This window comes from Physella acuta, unplaced genomic scaffold, assembly GCF_028476545.2.
Source record: "Physella acuta isolate Inbredline_101_S28 unplaced genomic scaffold, ASM2847654v3 ptg000870l, whole genome shotgun sequence".
NCBI lineage: Eukaryota > Metazoa > Mollusca > Gastropoda > Physidae > Physella > Physella acuta.
In genome coordinates this window covers 231,444-245,710 of record NW_026732387.1, presented here as the reverse complement: position 1 = coordinate 245,710, position 14,267 = coordinate 231,444, and the positions used below count along the sequence as shown (strand labels likewise).

Here is a 14,267-nt window from a genome sequence, read left to right as displayed (position 1 = left end):
ACCCATGAGAACAATATTCCCCAGAAAGTGCTGGGAAAGCGTAGGGTAGCAGGTTTTTACAAGAACAACCAAAGCAATGTTAAAGTGCTTTAGATGTGTTTTATGTTTGAGCTCCCAATAATTCTAGATCCACACTATCTCTCTATGTACTTATAGGGAACAAAAAAACTGGACTGGCCGTTACAAAGCTCAGTCCTGGAGAAATCACAAAAGAAAATTTCGTGATAAAGGAAATTTGTATTTCCGCTAGACTCGAACATAAATCCATCTTCAGACTACATGTGTGATTTGGTCCGAGTATTTTTAGCAAGAGTTTAAATTTACCGCCCAGGAAACTGTGACATGAAGGGGTCAAGTGATTTGTGGGTCGGCGAAAGGTCAACGCTGAAGAGCGGCATCAAAGGGATTTAATCAAATATTCATGGTGGCGTCCCTTTTAAGTTCTGAGGACTTTCGATTTATTAGTTTTTTTAGTAGGTTTGATTGGTTTGTTTTATTTTATGTTTGTTGCGATGGAGGTGGGGGTGAAGGGGGAAAGGGTGGCAGAGTTGAATGTCTTGCTTCTACATACACGAGACAGACAATTTTGATTGTCTTGTTGTAAAAAAAGACAGACAATGTGAATGTTAAGAAATAGACTGTCGAAGTAGTCTTAGACAAAGTCCAGACAAATTCCACTCATAAAGGATTCAACTATGGTGCTATCGGTTAAAGTTTATAATGTAAACACAACGTAACATGTACAAAAATCGATTTAATTAATAAATTAATCTTTGAGCAAACCTTAAAATGATGTCGATTAAAAAACAGTTAAAATTGCACTCATAATACTATTCTACATTATTTGAAAATATAAATTACATTGAAGAAATTATTTTTCTTTTATGTAACTTGTTCTTATTAACTCACGAAAAGCCTTCAAACGATTGAGAAAATCGACTAATGGAATATTTCTTTTTATTCAGAATAATTCAGTTCAACAGTAGAACCAAACTGCTTCATAGGTGAACCAAACAGAATATGTAGGCCTGTATAATACCCTACCCCATCTGATCAGTCTACTGATGATGTATTAGATTACATTGTTTCACGCGTGTGTGACTAGAGTAAGTCGCTCTAACCACGTGATATGCTTACACCACTTACACCTGATTTTAAATCGTCGTCCAAATTATTTTTCTTGTCCATTAGATACTGCCAGAGGCGTAGGGCGAGGGGGGGGGGGGGGGAGGGGGTACATATGTCACCGGGCGCCGAACTTAGGGGTTCCCAAAATGGGTTGGAAAAACTAATTGAAAGTTTGAGAAGAGGGGTGCAAATTAAACATTGAGAGGTGGGCGCCAAATTGAAAGTTTGTCCCCGTGCGCCGGAAGGGTTGCTACGCCTCTGGATACTGCGAAGGTTACGTTTATGGTTAGTGGAGAGGCGAATGTTATTTTCCGTACGGTGTGGTCGAGTCGGTAAAGCTCAAGGCTGCTAAACCGAAAGGTCTCGAGTTCGAACCCTCGGGCAGATGAGGCTCGACAGCTGGAGACAAACAGCTCTTGTAGGAGAGAAAACTCCAACATCAAATAACAGCTACCTTGTAGTTAGTTCTTGGTTGGACAAAGGCTATGGAAGCAAATCCAGAAAGAAAATCAGGCTGAAATCGGAGTCAACGGCCTATATGCCATAACATGTTGACGTATACTTAAATGTGTTGGAAGGATTCTATTCCATCACTAGAATTACGAACAAAGAAGAAGAAGAAAGTTAGGTTTGGTAATCGATATCTCTTTTTTTTTTTCAAATCTGGAATCGAATAACTCGTTTCTCTGTTAGGAACAGAAAGTTCTTGATCTGAAACTTTTAATATTAGGTGACGAGGTCGATGATTTTAGAGAGGATAAATGAGAATTGTGTAGATATTATTGACCACAGCCATATTTTCTATCTGACCTACACCAAACGTCACCTGTCACCCTCTGTCATTAACTGTGTCCACATCGACTTGTCTGTAATTAGAATCTATATTCTTCTAGGACGTCCTCGGACAGATTTCACTGGCTCGTCTAGTGATAACCAGCTGATACAAGCATCACCCCATGTCACTGCTAGTAATCTTCTACGAGATTATGGCGGATTACAGCCGTCTCGCGCTCATTAATTAACGCAATCAGTTGATTCCTCTCGTGAAATCAGAATTACACTGGAAAGTCAGGTAGTTAAAGCTGGTAGTTAGAGTCAGGTAGTTAGAGCCAGGTAGTTAGAGTCAGGTAGTTAGAGTCAGGTAGTTAAAGCTGGTAGTTAAAGCTGGTAGTTAAAGCTGGTAGTTAAAGCTGGTAGTTAGAGCCAGGTAGTTAGAGCCAGGTAGTTAGAGCCAGGTAGTTAGAGCCAGGTAGTTAGAGCCAGGTAGTTAGAGCCAGGTAGTCAGAGCCAGGTAGTCAGAGCCAGGTAGTCAGAGCCAGGTAGTCAGAGCCAGGTAGTCAGAGCCAGGTAGTCAGAGCCAGGTAGTCAGAGCCAGGTAGTCAGAGCCAGGTAGTCAGAGCCAGGTAGTCAGAGCCAGGTAGTCAGAGCCAGGTAGTCAGAGCCAGGTAGTCAGAGCCAGGTAGTCAGAGCCAGGTAGTTAGAGCCAGGTAGTCAGAGCCAGGTAGTCAGAGCCAGGTAGTCAGAGCCAGGTAGTCAGAGCCAGGTAGTCAGAGCCAGGTAGTCAGAGCCAGGTAGTCAGAGCCAGGTAGTCAGAGCCAGGTAGTTAGAGTCAGGTAGTCAGAGCCAGGTAGTCAGAGCCAGGTAGTCAGAGCCAGGTAGTCAGAGCCAGGTAGTCAGAGCCAGGTAGTCAGAGCCAGGTAGTCAGAGCCAGGTAGTCAGAGCCAGGTAGTCAGAGCCAGGTAGTCAGAGCCAGGTAGTCAGAGCCAGGTAGTCAGAGCCAGGTAGTCAGAGCCAGGTAGTCAGAGCCAGGTAGTCAGAGCCAGGTAGTCAGAGCCAGGTAGTCAGAGCCAGGTAGTCAGAGCCAGGTAGTCAGAGCCAGGTAGTCAGAGCCAGGTAGTCAGAGCCAGGTAGTCAGAGCCAGGTAGTCAGAGCCAGGTAGTCAGAGCCAGGTAGTTAGAGCCAGGTAGTCAGAGCCAGGTAGTCAGAGCCAGGTAGTCAGAGCCAGGTAGTCAGAGCCAGGTAGTTAGAGCCAGGTAGTTAGAGCCAGGTAGTTAGAGCCAGGTAGTTAGAGCCAGGTAGTTAGAGCCAGGTAGTTAGAGCCAGGTAGTTAGAGCCAGGTAGTCAGAGCCAGGTAGTCAGAGCCAGGTAGTCAGAGCCAGGTAGTCAGAGCCAGGTAGTCAGAGCCAGGTAGTCAGAGCCAGGTAGTCAGAGCCAGGTAGTCAGAGCCAGGTAGTCAGAGCCAGGTAGTCAGAGCCAGGTAGTCAGAGCCAGGTAGTCAGAGCCAGGTAGTTAGAGCCAGGTAGTTAGAGCCAGGTAGTTAGAGCCAGGTAGTTAGAGCCAGGTAATTAGGGTTAGGTAGTTTCAGGCAGATGGATAGAGCCAGGTAGTAACATGCAGGTAGTTAGAGCATCTTTAACTACCAGATCTATTATCTGCGGATATAACCTCACAGATCTAACAAGCTGTACTCTAAAATTACGCGAAAGATTTCAAATTTTCTTAAAATTTCGCGTTGAATCTTCAAATAATTAATTTCATTTACAAGATCTGCTTTTTAGCGTAGATCAAACGTTTATCTCTTTTGATGGAAGGAAGGTAACCTCTTTATTTAAATTATACGATAATGAATTAAGTTGATGAAATTATTTATTCCAGGGATGATGTCCTGTCCTTTTAGATGAGCGTTGATGACAGTCGGGGAGAGACACGGTGACGTCATTGCTAAAGGGGTTGGGATGGTGTAGACCAGTGGTTCCCAACCTTTTTCGAGTGGCGACCCCCTTTTATAAAAAGTAAGTGACCTGCGACCCCCATAGAATTAAAAAGCCGAAATTAGTATGGAAATTAATAAGCACTAAAATAAGATTTTCTAGTAGACTTTCAATATGAACTACTCTTGATAACTGTTTTAATAGCATGAGTAAAATTGCATACTATTCACTAAACCTTCGTGGTTAAGTTTTTAATTTAAAATTTTTTTGTTAACACCAACCTATGTCATTATAATTATCTTAATTTTGTTTTTAATAGAAGAATAGTGTTGAAAATATATTCTCGAAAAGTCAATCAATTTTACGTTTGGGTATGAATGGTGAATAGCCTACTACACCAAAATTGTGTCTGCAGTTTTTCATCTTACTCGGAATCATTCTGCAATTCAAAGAATTCATCTTGTAATTCATCGGGAATGCTGGCAACATCAAGGGAAGAAGGGAATGGGTAATGCGTAAATGCAGATTCTTCTTTTTTTCAGCTCAGAGAAATAGCGATGCAGTTCGTTTTCAAGAGATTCAAGATGCCCAGAAATCGCTTCTTTCAAAATTTTACTTATCTCACAATCAGATTCATCTACCACACCGCAGAGTTTCTCAAATTTACAGTATTTCCAAGATTTATTTTCTTTACCTATTTTGCAGCTTTGATAAAAATGCCCTGAGATTATCATGGAAAGTTATAATATTCGTTCATTTTCCCTGAAGCTTCAGGTTAAGCTTATCTTGATGTTCGAACACATCTGCTAGGTATGATACTCTCTTCAACCACTCTATGTCGTTTTAAGTATACCAAAAGGTCTTGTTTCCTTTGCACTCCCAAGAACAATTTGATTTCAGATTTCAATTCAAAAACACAATTTACAACATTTCGTTTGACAGCCAGCGTACTGTAGTGTACAAGAGCAGAACCTCGTGATCTATATTAATGTTTTTGCTCAGTTCTTTGAAGGCTCCAAATTTTATATAAATTACGACTTATACTAGCAATGGACTCTTGATGTCGATTGGTTAGGGAAGTGGTTAGGGAGCTAAATCTTTTCTGTTTTCTGAAAGCCCGATTTTGAGCTAAACATAGATGGCGCACCATCCGTACAAACCCCCACAGCCGTTCTAACCCATTTTAATCATCCAGTTTCAAAAAAGGTATTTATTTTCTCCATGCTATCTTCACAAAAGAGCAACTCTTCTTTGCTATCATCCGCATGAATATAGACACAGACCAGCAACTGCGAACACGAACTCGCGTCTGTTGATTTATCAACTTGAAAAGCAAACAATGGTGAAAGCTTAATTTCAATAAAAATGTGTTATTTAACATTTACGTACATGCAGCGTTTGACGAGATTTTCACTTATTGTTTTTTTTTTTGCTTGGCATTTTCTATCGCGACTTCATTTGATGCTTGCACTAATGCTGAAGAAAACTTCCAATTCGATCAAGCCTGTGGCGTTTGCAACTAGCTTCTTACCGACGAAAGGACTCCATGTATTTTTTGGTGTGTTCCGAATGACTCGTCTCAAATGACGTTTTAGTTTTGAAGATTTGATAGATTCGTGACTGAGAACATCTTTGTACAGTGCGCTTTGTTTCTTCTCTATTACATTTCCAGTGATGTTAATGAAGCCGAATTTTAAAAAAACTTCTAAATATTTATATTTTGTTTTAAATTACTAAGGTTTAGTATACCAGTTGGCGACCCCCCAGAAAGACCTTCGCGACCCCCAGGGGGGTCGCGACCCCCAGGTTGGGAACCCGTGGTGTAGACTGTAGACCAAGGCTGGTTCAGATGGTATCGTATAGAGACCAGTGGTACTTGTTCAGAGGTAATCAAGACGTCAATGTAACGTTCAAGTACATAGTGAAGAAAACGTTAATCTACTTCTACAGCGCACTGGGAACACAATTTAAATGGCCTTACATGGACTGTAAAGCTAGAGCTAATCACAAAAATGTTAACGTTCATCCAGCTTATTTCATCAGAGGATTGCTCAGCCTCCCAGTTTTAACAGTAACCTTGACCCACGGATTAATCCAACAATAGGTTAACTCCCCCCCCCCCCCCCCCGCCCGAAAAACAATCACCTGAGAGATTAACCCTTTTCTGTGCGTAAAACAATCACCTGAGAGATTAACCCTTTTCTGTGCGTAAAACAATCACCTGAGAGATTAACCCTTTTCTGTCCGTAAAACAAACACCTGAGAGATTAACCCTCCCCCGCCCGTGAAACAGACACCCGAGGACTAATTGGATTAGCTGTCAGAAGAAATCCCGCCTGTTTAATTGCAGGACACGTGAATGGCACCGTCAGCTAAAGTACGCAGCTATTAACAGTTTCCGGCAGGTGGGGGTGGGGGTGGACTTTTACAGTATCGGTCTTGTAAACAGGAAGTACATATGGTCAGCTGGACAATGAGGGTGAGTTGTTGATTGTCAGGTGCACCAAGGGGGGGGGGGGGGCTTCTGGTGTGGACGTTAGTGATCAATGGTTTACACCTAATTAGTGGACACTTAATTAACCTGGTTTCGTTGTAGTCAAAACTTTGAAATATAGATATTTAGAAACTCTTTCTCTCACTCACTCTCTCTCTCTCTCCCTATATATATATATATATATATATATATATATATATATATATATATATATCGTTGTGTGTGTTTGCCATTATGTTGATTTTACCCATGTATTTTAGCTAAGAGAGCAAACTAACAAAAAGTAGATTTAATTAATTTAGGTAATTAATGTATTACTAGATTACCTCCCTGATCTAAATCTTGCATTGCCCTGATTTCCTCCCCTGTGTCAGTATTCTACCCCCACCCTAAATGTTCTGGATGCCTCTGGTCTTCTACTACGGGTAGATGTATCGATTATCTTGAACACGTACTGTCCCCGTTTGAATCCGACTCAGTCTATTGTGTGTGTTGCCTTTGTTAAACTACTTGTCTGGGTATTCCCGTTAACATTTGGTATCCATGGATCTTCCTTGTTGTCAAGCTGACGTCATGATCCAACATGGCGGGATATTGCGTCTTCTACTGAGGTAAAAAAAAAGGCTGCATGAAAGAGTCTGAGCGTGTCATGGCACCCATTGTTTAACATTTCTACCGTAGTAAGACCTTATTGACACGTATAAACTACTTCGGCTTGTGTTTGCTGCTCTAGCCTTAAAGATCCTGTATTAGCCTAGAGGCCTTGGACAGTTAAATGGTACGGCAGATGAAGCTCGGCATACTGAGGTACGTTCTATTGACTTGAACCCGGATTCGAACTCGAGACTTTCATGTTAGCATTCGAGCTCTCTATCACTAGTCCACTTCGTCCCTTATATAATGATCATATATGATGATAAGATTAAATACAATAACGATCATAAAAAATGGCTTTCGTCGAATAATACAAAAATATAATAGTTATGATAATGTATTTTGAATATGAACATATATGATGATCTCAAAAAGTAATATACTGATCATTTTAATGATGTAAAAGATATAATAAATGATCTTGCATGTTGATCTTTTTTAAAAGTACGATTGATCTTTGATGATGGTCTCTAATTAAGTGGTGATTTACGGCTCTTGCAATCATTACATTTTTATCGTAAAGTGTCTTTTTAGTTAGCCATCAAAGCCTCTAATTATTACACATCTCTTGGCACTTTCACCTAGTTGTGATTAAAGGGTTAACGCCTAGGCTTGATTTAAAGGGTTAATGCCGTGGCTTGATTTAAAGGGTTAATGCCGTGGCTTGATTCAAAGGGTTAATTGCATAATTTGATTACATGTTGTTTGAAGGTTGAGAAAATCTAGATACATTTCATTCGTCAGACGCCGCTTCAAACGTCAGATAATCACTAATCTGAACCGGATTAAGGCTTTAATCCCATATTAATCAGCCTGATGATGCTATCTAATCACGTGATCGTCAGGTACATGTTCTCCAGATATCCAATCACATTTGTTTGAAAATATCAGGACACCCATTACGTGAAATATCTGAGCAGATATATTTGAACGTACAACATACACATAGACACCGGCATCATAGATAGATCTGTTAGTCCGCTCTCAGCTCATTGGTCCTTACACACGTAGAATGAAATCATTGTACACGTATTCATAATAACAGGAGCTGTGCTGTACGATATATTAGATGATCTGTTTTATGAGTAACAGTGTTATAAGAATATATAAGAGGATAGTGGTAACACATTCTATGGAAACCTATTGGGTGGGGCTTGTCTTACGTATGCAATTAAACCCTGGTCTCATGGACCCCATCAAATCCTGCTCCCCTAGATCACATCAAACCCTGATCTCATGGACCCCAGCAAACCCTGATCCCATGGACCCCATCAAACGCTGGTCCCATGAACCCCAGCAAACCCTGATCCCATGGACCCCATCAAACCCTGATCCCATGGACCCCATCAAACCCTGATCCCATGGACCCCGTCAAACCCTGATCCCATGGACCCCGTCAAACCCAGATCCCATGGACCCCATCAAACGCTGATCCCATAGACCCCATCAAACCCTTCTCATGGACCCCATCAAACCCTGATCCCATGGACCCCATCAAACCCTGATCCCATGGACCCCATCAAACCCTGATCCCATGGACCCCGTCAAACCCTGATCCCATGGACCCCGTCAAACCCAGATCCCATGGACCCCATCAAACGCTGATCCCATAGACCCCATCAAACCCTTCTCATGGACCCCATCAAACCCTGATCCCATGGACCCCATCAAACCCTGATCCCATGGACCCCATCAAACCCTGATCCCACGGACCCCATCAAACCCTGATCCCATGGGCCCCATCAAACCCTGGTCCCATGGACCCCATCAAACCCTGATCCAATGGACCCCATGGATCCCATCAAACCCTGATCCCATGGACCCCATCAAACCCTGATCACATGGACCCCATCAAACCCTGATCCCATGAACCCCATCAAACCCTGATCATATGGACCCCATCAAACCCTGATCCCATGGACCCCATCAAACCCTGATCATATGGACCCCATCAAACCCTGATCCCATGAACCCCATCAAACCCTGATCCCATGGACCCCATCAAACCCTGATCCCATGAACCCCATCAAATCCAGATTCTATGGACCCCATCAAACCCTGCTCCCCTAGATCACATCAAACCCTGATCCCATAGACCCCATCAAACCCTGGTCCCACAGACCCCATGTTGACCCCATCACCAGATCACCTCTAGCTGATCACCTCTAGCACCAATTCTCCTGCAACTGACCAGACTGTTATCTACACAGACCACGCGCATCAAACGGTCATCACGTGATCTAACAAGACCTACTACAACTTCTTTCCTGATTGCCCCCCCCCCCCCCAGCTTAACTTATTCACCCAACACCCACGTCACCCCGGGGATTTTCTGGAGATTTATGGGCATCACGTGATTCAAGAAGGTCACAATGAGTGTGGGACACGAGGTCAACATCTTGACCCCCAGGCAGTGTGAATTGGGCGATAACTCGAGGCAGCTCACATGACCAGAGTTGTGTTGTTGAATTAGAAGAAGACCTACATAGTTTGGCGCGTTCATCCTACACAACACTATTTTAATCATAATATTTATCTGATACAAGTCAGTAGAACGTCCCTGAGTCCATCCAGCTCTGATGAGTACCTAACATGTTAACGAAAGCAAAGGCATAGCGTCGAGGTCTCTGAAACTAATGGACTCTATTTCATCTGCCTCATGTGTCTTGACCACGAACGGGAAAAGGTGAGATGATGTATTTTGACAATATAAAATATAAACTGTATGTATCCCAATTTAAACGGTCCTAACGTGTATTACAAATATAAGACACCGGTCATTAAAAAGTGAAGCTACACTGTTTGTCACAAATTTAAGACACGGGTCTTAAAAAAGTGAAGCTTCAACGTTTGTCACAAATTTAAGACACGGGTCTTAAAAAGTGAAGCTTCAACGTTTGTCAGAAATTTAAGACACGGGTCTTTAAAAAAAGTGAAGCTTCAACGTTTGTCACAAATTTAAGACACGGGTCTTTAAAAAAAGTGAAGCTTCAACGTTTGTCACAAATTTAAGACACGGCTCTTTAAAAAAAGTGAAGGTTCAACGTTTGTCACAAATTTAAGACACGGGTCTTAAAAAAAGTGAAGCTTCAACGTTTGTCACAAATTTAAGACACGGGTCTTTAAAAAAAGTGAAGCTTCAACGTTTGTCACAAATTTAAGACACGGGTCTTTAAAAAAAGTGAAGCTTCAACGTTTGTCACAAATTTAAGACACGGGTCTTTAAAAAAAGTGAAGCTTCAACGTTTGTCACAAATTTAAGACACGGGTCTTTAAAAAAAGTGAAGCTTCAACGTTTGTCACAAATTTAAGACACGGGTCTTTAAAAAAAGTGAAGCTACACTGTTTGTCACAAATATAAGACACCGGTCATTAAAAAAATGAAGCTACAATGTTTGTCACAAATTTAAGACACGGGTCTTTAAAAAAAGTGAAGCTACACTGTTTGTCACAAATATAAGACACCGGTCATTAAAAAAGTGAAGCTACACTGTTTGTCACAAATATAAGACACCGGTGATTAAAAAAATGAAGCTATCAAAACTGATAATAACAGACATCAATAGACTGTCATGAACGAACGTCCAAAGTTTTAAAAAAAAGTGTTTTCATTATTGAGATTAGCATTATCTTGACCATAGGGCTAACAAAATAAGTCAAAATTTCCCAATAAGTGCTAGTCGTCTCTGCCCAAGGAGAGAGTTACGTAAAACACAACACATCTCTGTCCAAGGCAGAAAGTTACACAAAACACAAGACATCTCTGCCCACGGAGAGAGTTACGTAAAACACAAGACATCTCTGCCCAAGGCAGAAAGTTACACAAAACACAAGACATCTCTGCCCTAGGAGAGAGTTACGTAAAAGACCAGTGAAATAATTTATTAGATACAAATCTGGAAACATTGCTGTGGCTCCGGAGTTTGACAAATAAATCAGAATGGGCCAAAAAAAAAATCCAACATAAAATTTGTTTTACACATTATCTACACGTCCTTATCATCCTTATGTGCAAATGATGCACCTTTTTTTAACCAACAGCCAAAATAAACGTGTTTGTGCGCATAAATGGCAATTTTTTTTTTTACTGGAAATGATATCAAATTTAAAAAGTGCGAAATGTGTGTGTGTGTGTGGGGGGGGGGGGGAATTGCAGTAAAATTTATCCCCGACAAATCATTAGCTTGCTTGTAAACCATAACTGTGGTTGTCATGTAGGGGAGTTTACTCCCGTGTGGTTGTCATGTAGGGGAGTTTACCCTCGTGTAAACTGTGGTTGTCATGTAGGGGAGTTTACTCCCGTGTGGTTGTCATGTAGGGGAGTTTACTCTCCTGTGGTTGTCGTGTAGGGGAGTTTACTCCCATGTGGTTGTCGTGTAGGGGAGTTTACTCTCCTGTGGTTGTCGTGTAGGGGAGTTTACTCCAGTGTGGTTGTCGTGTAGGGGAGTTTACTCTCCTGTGGTTGTCGTGTAGGGGAGTTTACTCCAGTGTGGTTGTCATGTAGGGGAGTTTACTCCCATGTGGTTGTCGTGTAGGGGAGTTTACTCCAGTGTGGTTGTCATGTAGGGGAGTTTACTCCCATGTGGTTGTCGTGTAGGGGAGTTTACTCTCCTGTGGTTGTCGTGTAGGGGAGTTTACTCCCATGTGGTTGTCGTGTAGGGGAGTTTACTCTCATGTGGTTGTCGTGTAGGGGAGTTTACTCCCGTGTGGTTGTCGTGTAGGGGAGTTTACTCCCATGTGAACTGTGGTTGTCGTGTAGGGGAGTTTACTCCCGTGTGGTTGTCATGTAGGGGAGTTTACTCTCCTGTGGTTGTCGTGTAGGGGAGTTTACTCCAGTGTGGTTGTCATGTAGGGGAGTTTACTCCAGTGTGGTTGTCATGTAGGGGAGTTTACTCCCATGTGGTTGTCGTGTAGGGGAGTTTACTCTCCTGTGGTTGTCGTGTAGGGGAGTTTACTCCCGTGTGGTTGTCGTGTAGGGGAGTTTACTCCCATGTGAACTGTGGTTGTCGTGTAGGGGAGTTTACTCCCATGTGAAGCCATTGTCCGAGTTTCTATTCCTGGGAGGAGGAAGCTCAAGATTAAACCTGATTAGCAGATTTCACGCACATATCAAACCTGATTCTCATGAAATCCTAACTCTGTCTCTGAAATTTGGAGCTGCGAAATGAAGAACCGCCGCGAATGATAGACTGGTGGCTTTAAAGGATTGAACTTTTACATCAAGGCTTAGAGGGTTTCACCGAGTAAATCTAGATGTGGTGACGACATCACCGGTTGGGCGATGTTGTCGGATCTATTCTTTCAATTAATTTTGATTTCAAATGTAGATGTAGATCACATACGTGATTCAATAACTAGATCTAGGTCAAGGTATTCAAAAAGTTAAAGATTGAAAAAAAATCAGAGCCTACAAAATTTACAAGGCAGTTGATTTAAAAGAATCACTTTTTGACATCAAATTATCGGCTACAAGTTTTTTTTTTAATTTCTTTATTAGTGAAAATTAAAGTTCATGTTTAAGCTTTAACTGTCTCAAGGAATTAAAGAACTGCTGAAAATACTAGAAATAGGGCAGTTATTTTTAGAATTTTTGTTACCTTGCCGAGGAGCCATCCCGGGTATAGAAAGGTGAAGAGATTAGGCAGGACACAGATCAGACCGACACACAAATCAGCAGCTGCCAGGTTGGCCAGGAAAAAATTGGTTCTTGTTTTCATCCGGGGACTTCGTGACGTCACAACCAGCACCAGCGTGTTGCCTGATGGGACAAGAACAGGAAGTGTGACAAATACATCAAGGCGAGATTGGTCATGGTATGTGTATGTATGTATGTATGTATGTATGGATTTTGCTGTGGGTGACAATGGTAGCGCAAAGCATGCTAAGCAATACGTTTAGAATAACAATTATATATATATATATATATATATATATATATATATATATATATATATATATATATATATATATATATATATATATATATATATATATATATATATATATATATATATACGCAAGGAAATTATTTCCATATTGGTATGTCTAGAAGGTACCACAGTAGCCTATATAATACAAGGGTATACTCTTTAATGATTGATTTTGGTCTGCCCCGTGACAAAACGTTTTATTTCACATTTCTGCCAGGGTTCGATAGCCGGCTGCTTGCTTATGACAAGTCACTCAGCTGAGGTCGCCATGGTTACGTATGATGCGGGTCACAAGTCAACTATCCACAAACATGGGTAGCATGAGGACCAACGACAGCATTATGGGCAATATGATGGTCAACATAAAGGTCAACTTGAAGGTCAACAAGAAGGTCAGCATGAAGGTCAACATGAAGGTCATCATGAAGGTCAACAAGAAGATTAGATTAAAGGTCCAGTGCTGTGACAGATCTAACCGTGAGAAAGATTCGAACCCAACAACCACAATCCCCAGGGAAAATAAAGCTGCTGACGTCAGAAGGTAAAAATGAAAAGATAATAATGGGGAATCTCAATCGCGAAGGTAAAAAAAATTAAATCGCAAAGGTAAAAAAAAATTAAATCACAAAGGTAAAAAAATAAAATAATTTCTTGAGCTTCCTGATGAACACGAAACGGGAATGTGTTGGAAATTGGTCCCATCAATGAATTACACCAAAAATAATTTTTTTGTACGATTCCCTCAACCTCCACATACACCCCACCCCCTTTAACTACGCCCCTGCTATGTTCCGTGACTTCAGGTTTGGTCTGTAGGGACGCAGCCAAGAGACACGGACAGTGGGAAAAATGTTTTCTTATGCATGGGTGGTTATGGCGAGAGTCCTTCAGTCACACACACAACTTTATGTTGGTGTTGGTCTCAATTCAGTTCTATTTCCTTCTTTCTTCAGAAGCTTTAACTTAGGTCACGGTGCCCGGATAATCATCAATTAGTCGTCAAATGTAAAAGTAAATATAACAGTGGGTTGCAAAATGTGTTGCGAAGATTTACTTAGCAAAATGCCAATTTTATTTTTACTACTGTAACTAAAAACAATTAAAAATTTAAATTTGTTTTTGTTTTAGTGCATTACATTTAAAGCAAATTATCACAAAATAATTTGGTTTTTAAGTTGATTTAAACTTTCGGGCCAGGCAGATGAAGTAGAGTTCACCTGTTTCTTTGACCTCAGCATGTGAAGGAATGGTGTGTTCAGCATTATGAGAATTTTCCCGATCGTTAGTCAGGTAGAGGACTGTGGAATGTTTTACAGACTGAGTCCGGGATTTGAACTCGCAACGATCAAG

At 41.3% G+C, this 14,267-nt stretch overlaps 1 protein-coding gene across 1 annotated transcript in view; it reads right to left on the bottom strand.

Annotated features, from left to right (window-relative positions):
* LOC131952362 (thyrotropin-releasing hormone receptor) overlaps positions 1-14,267 on the bottom strand; it is a 76,517-nt gene that overhangs the window by 15,354 nt on the left and 46,896 nt on the right. The window contains exon 2 of the mRNA XM_059314975.1: positions 12,585-12,745. Within this exon, the coding sequence (XP_059170958.1) occupies positions 12,585-12,745 (161 nt within the window). The remainder of the gene's footprint in view (positions 1-12,584; positions 12,746-14,267) is intronic.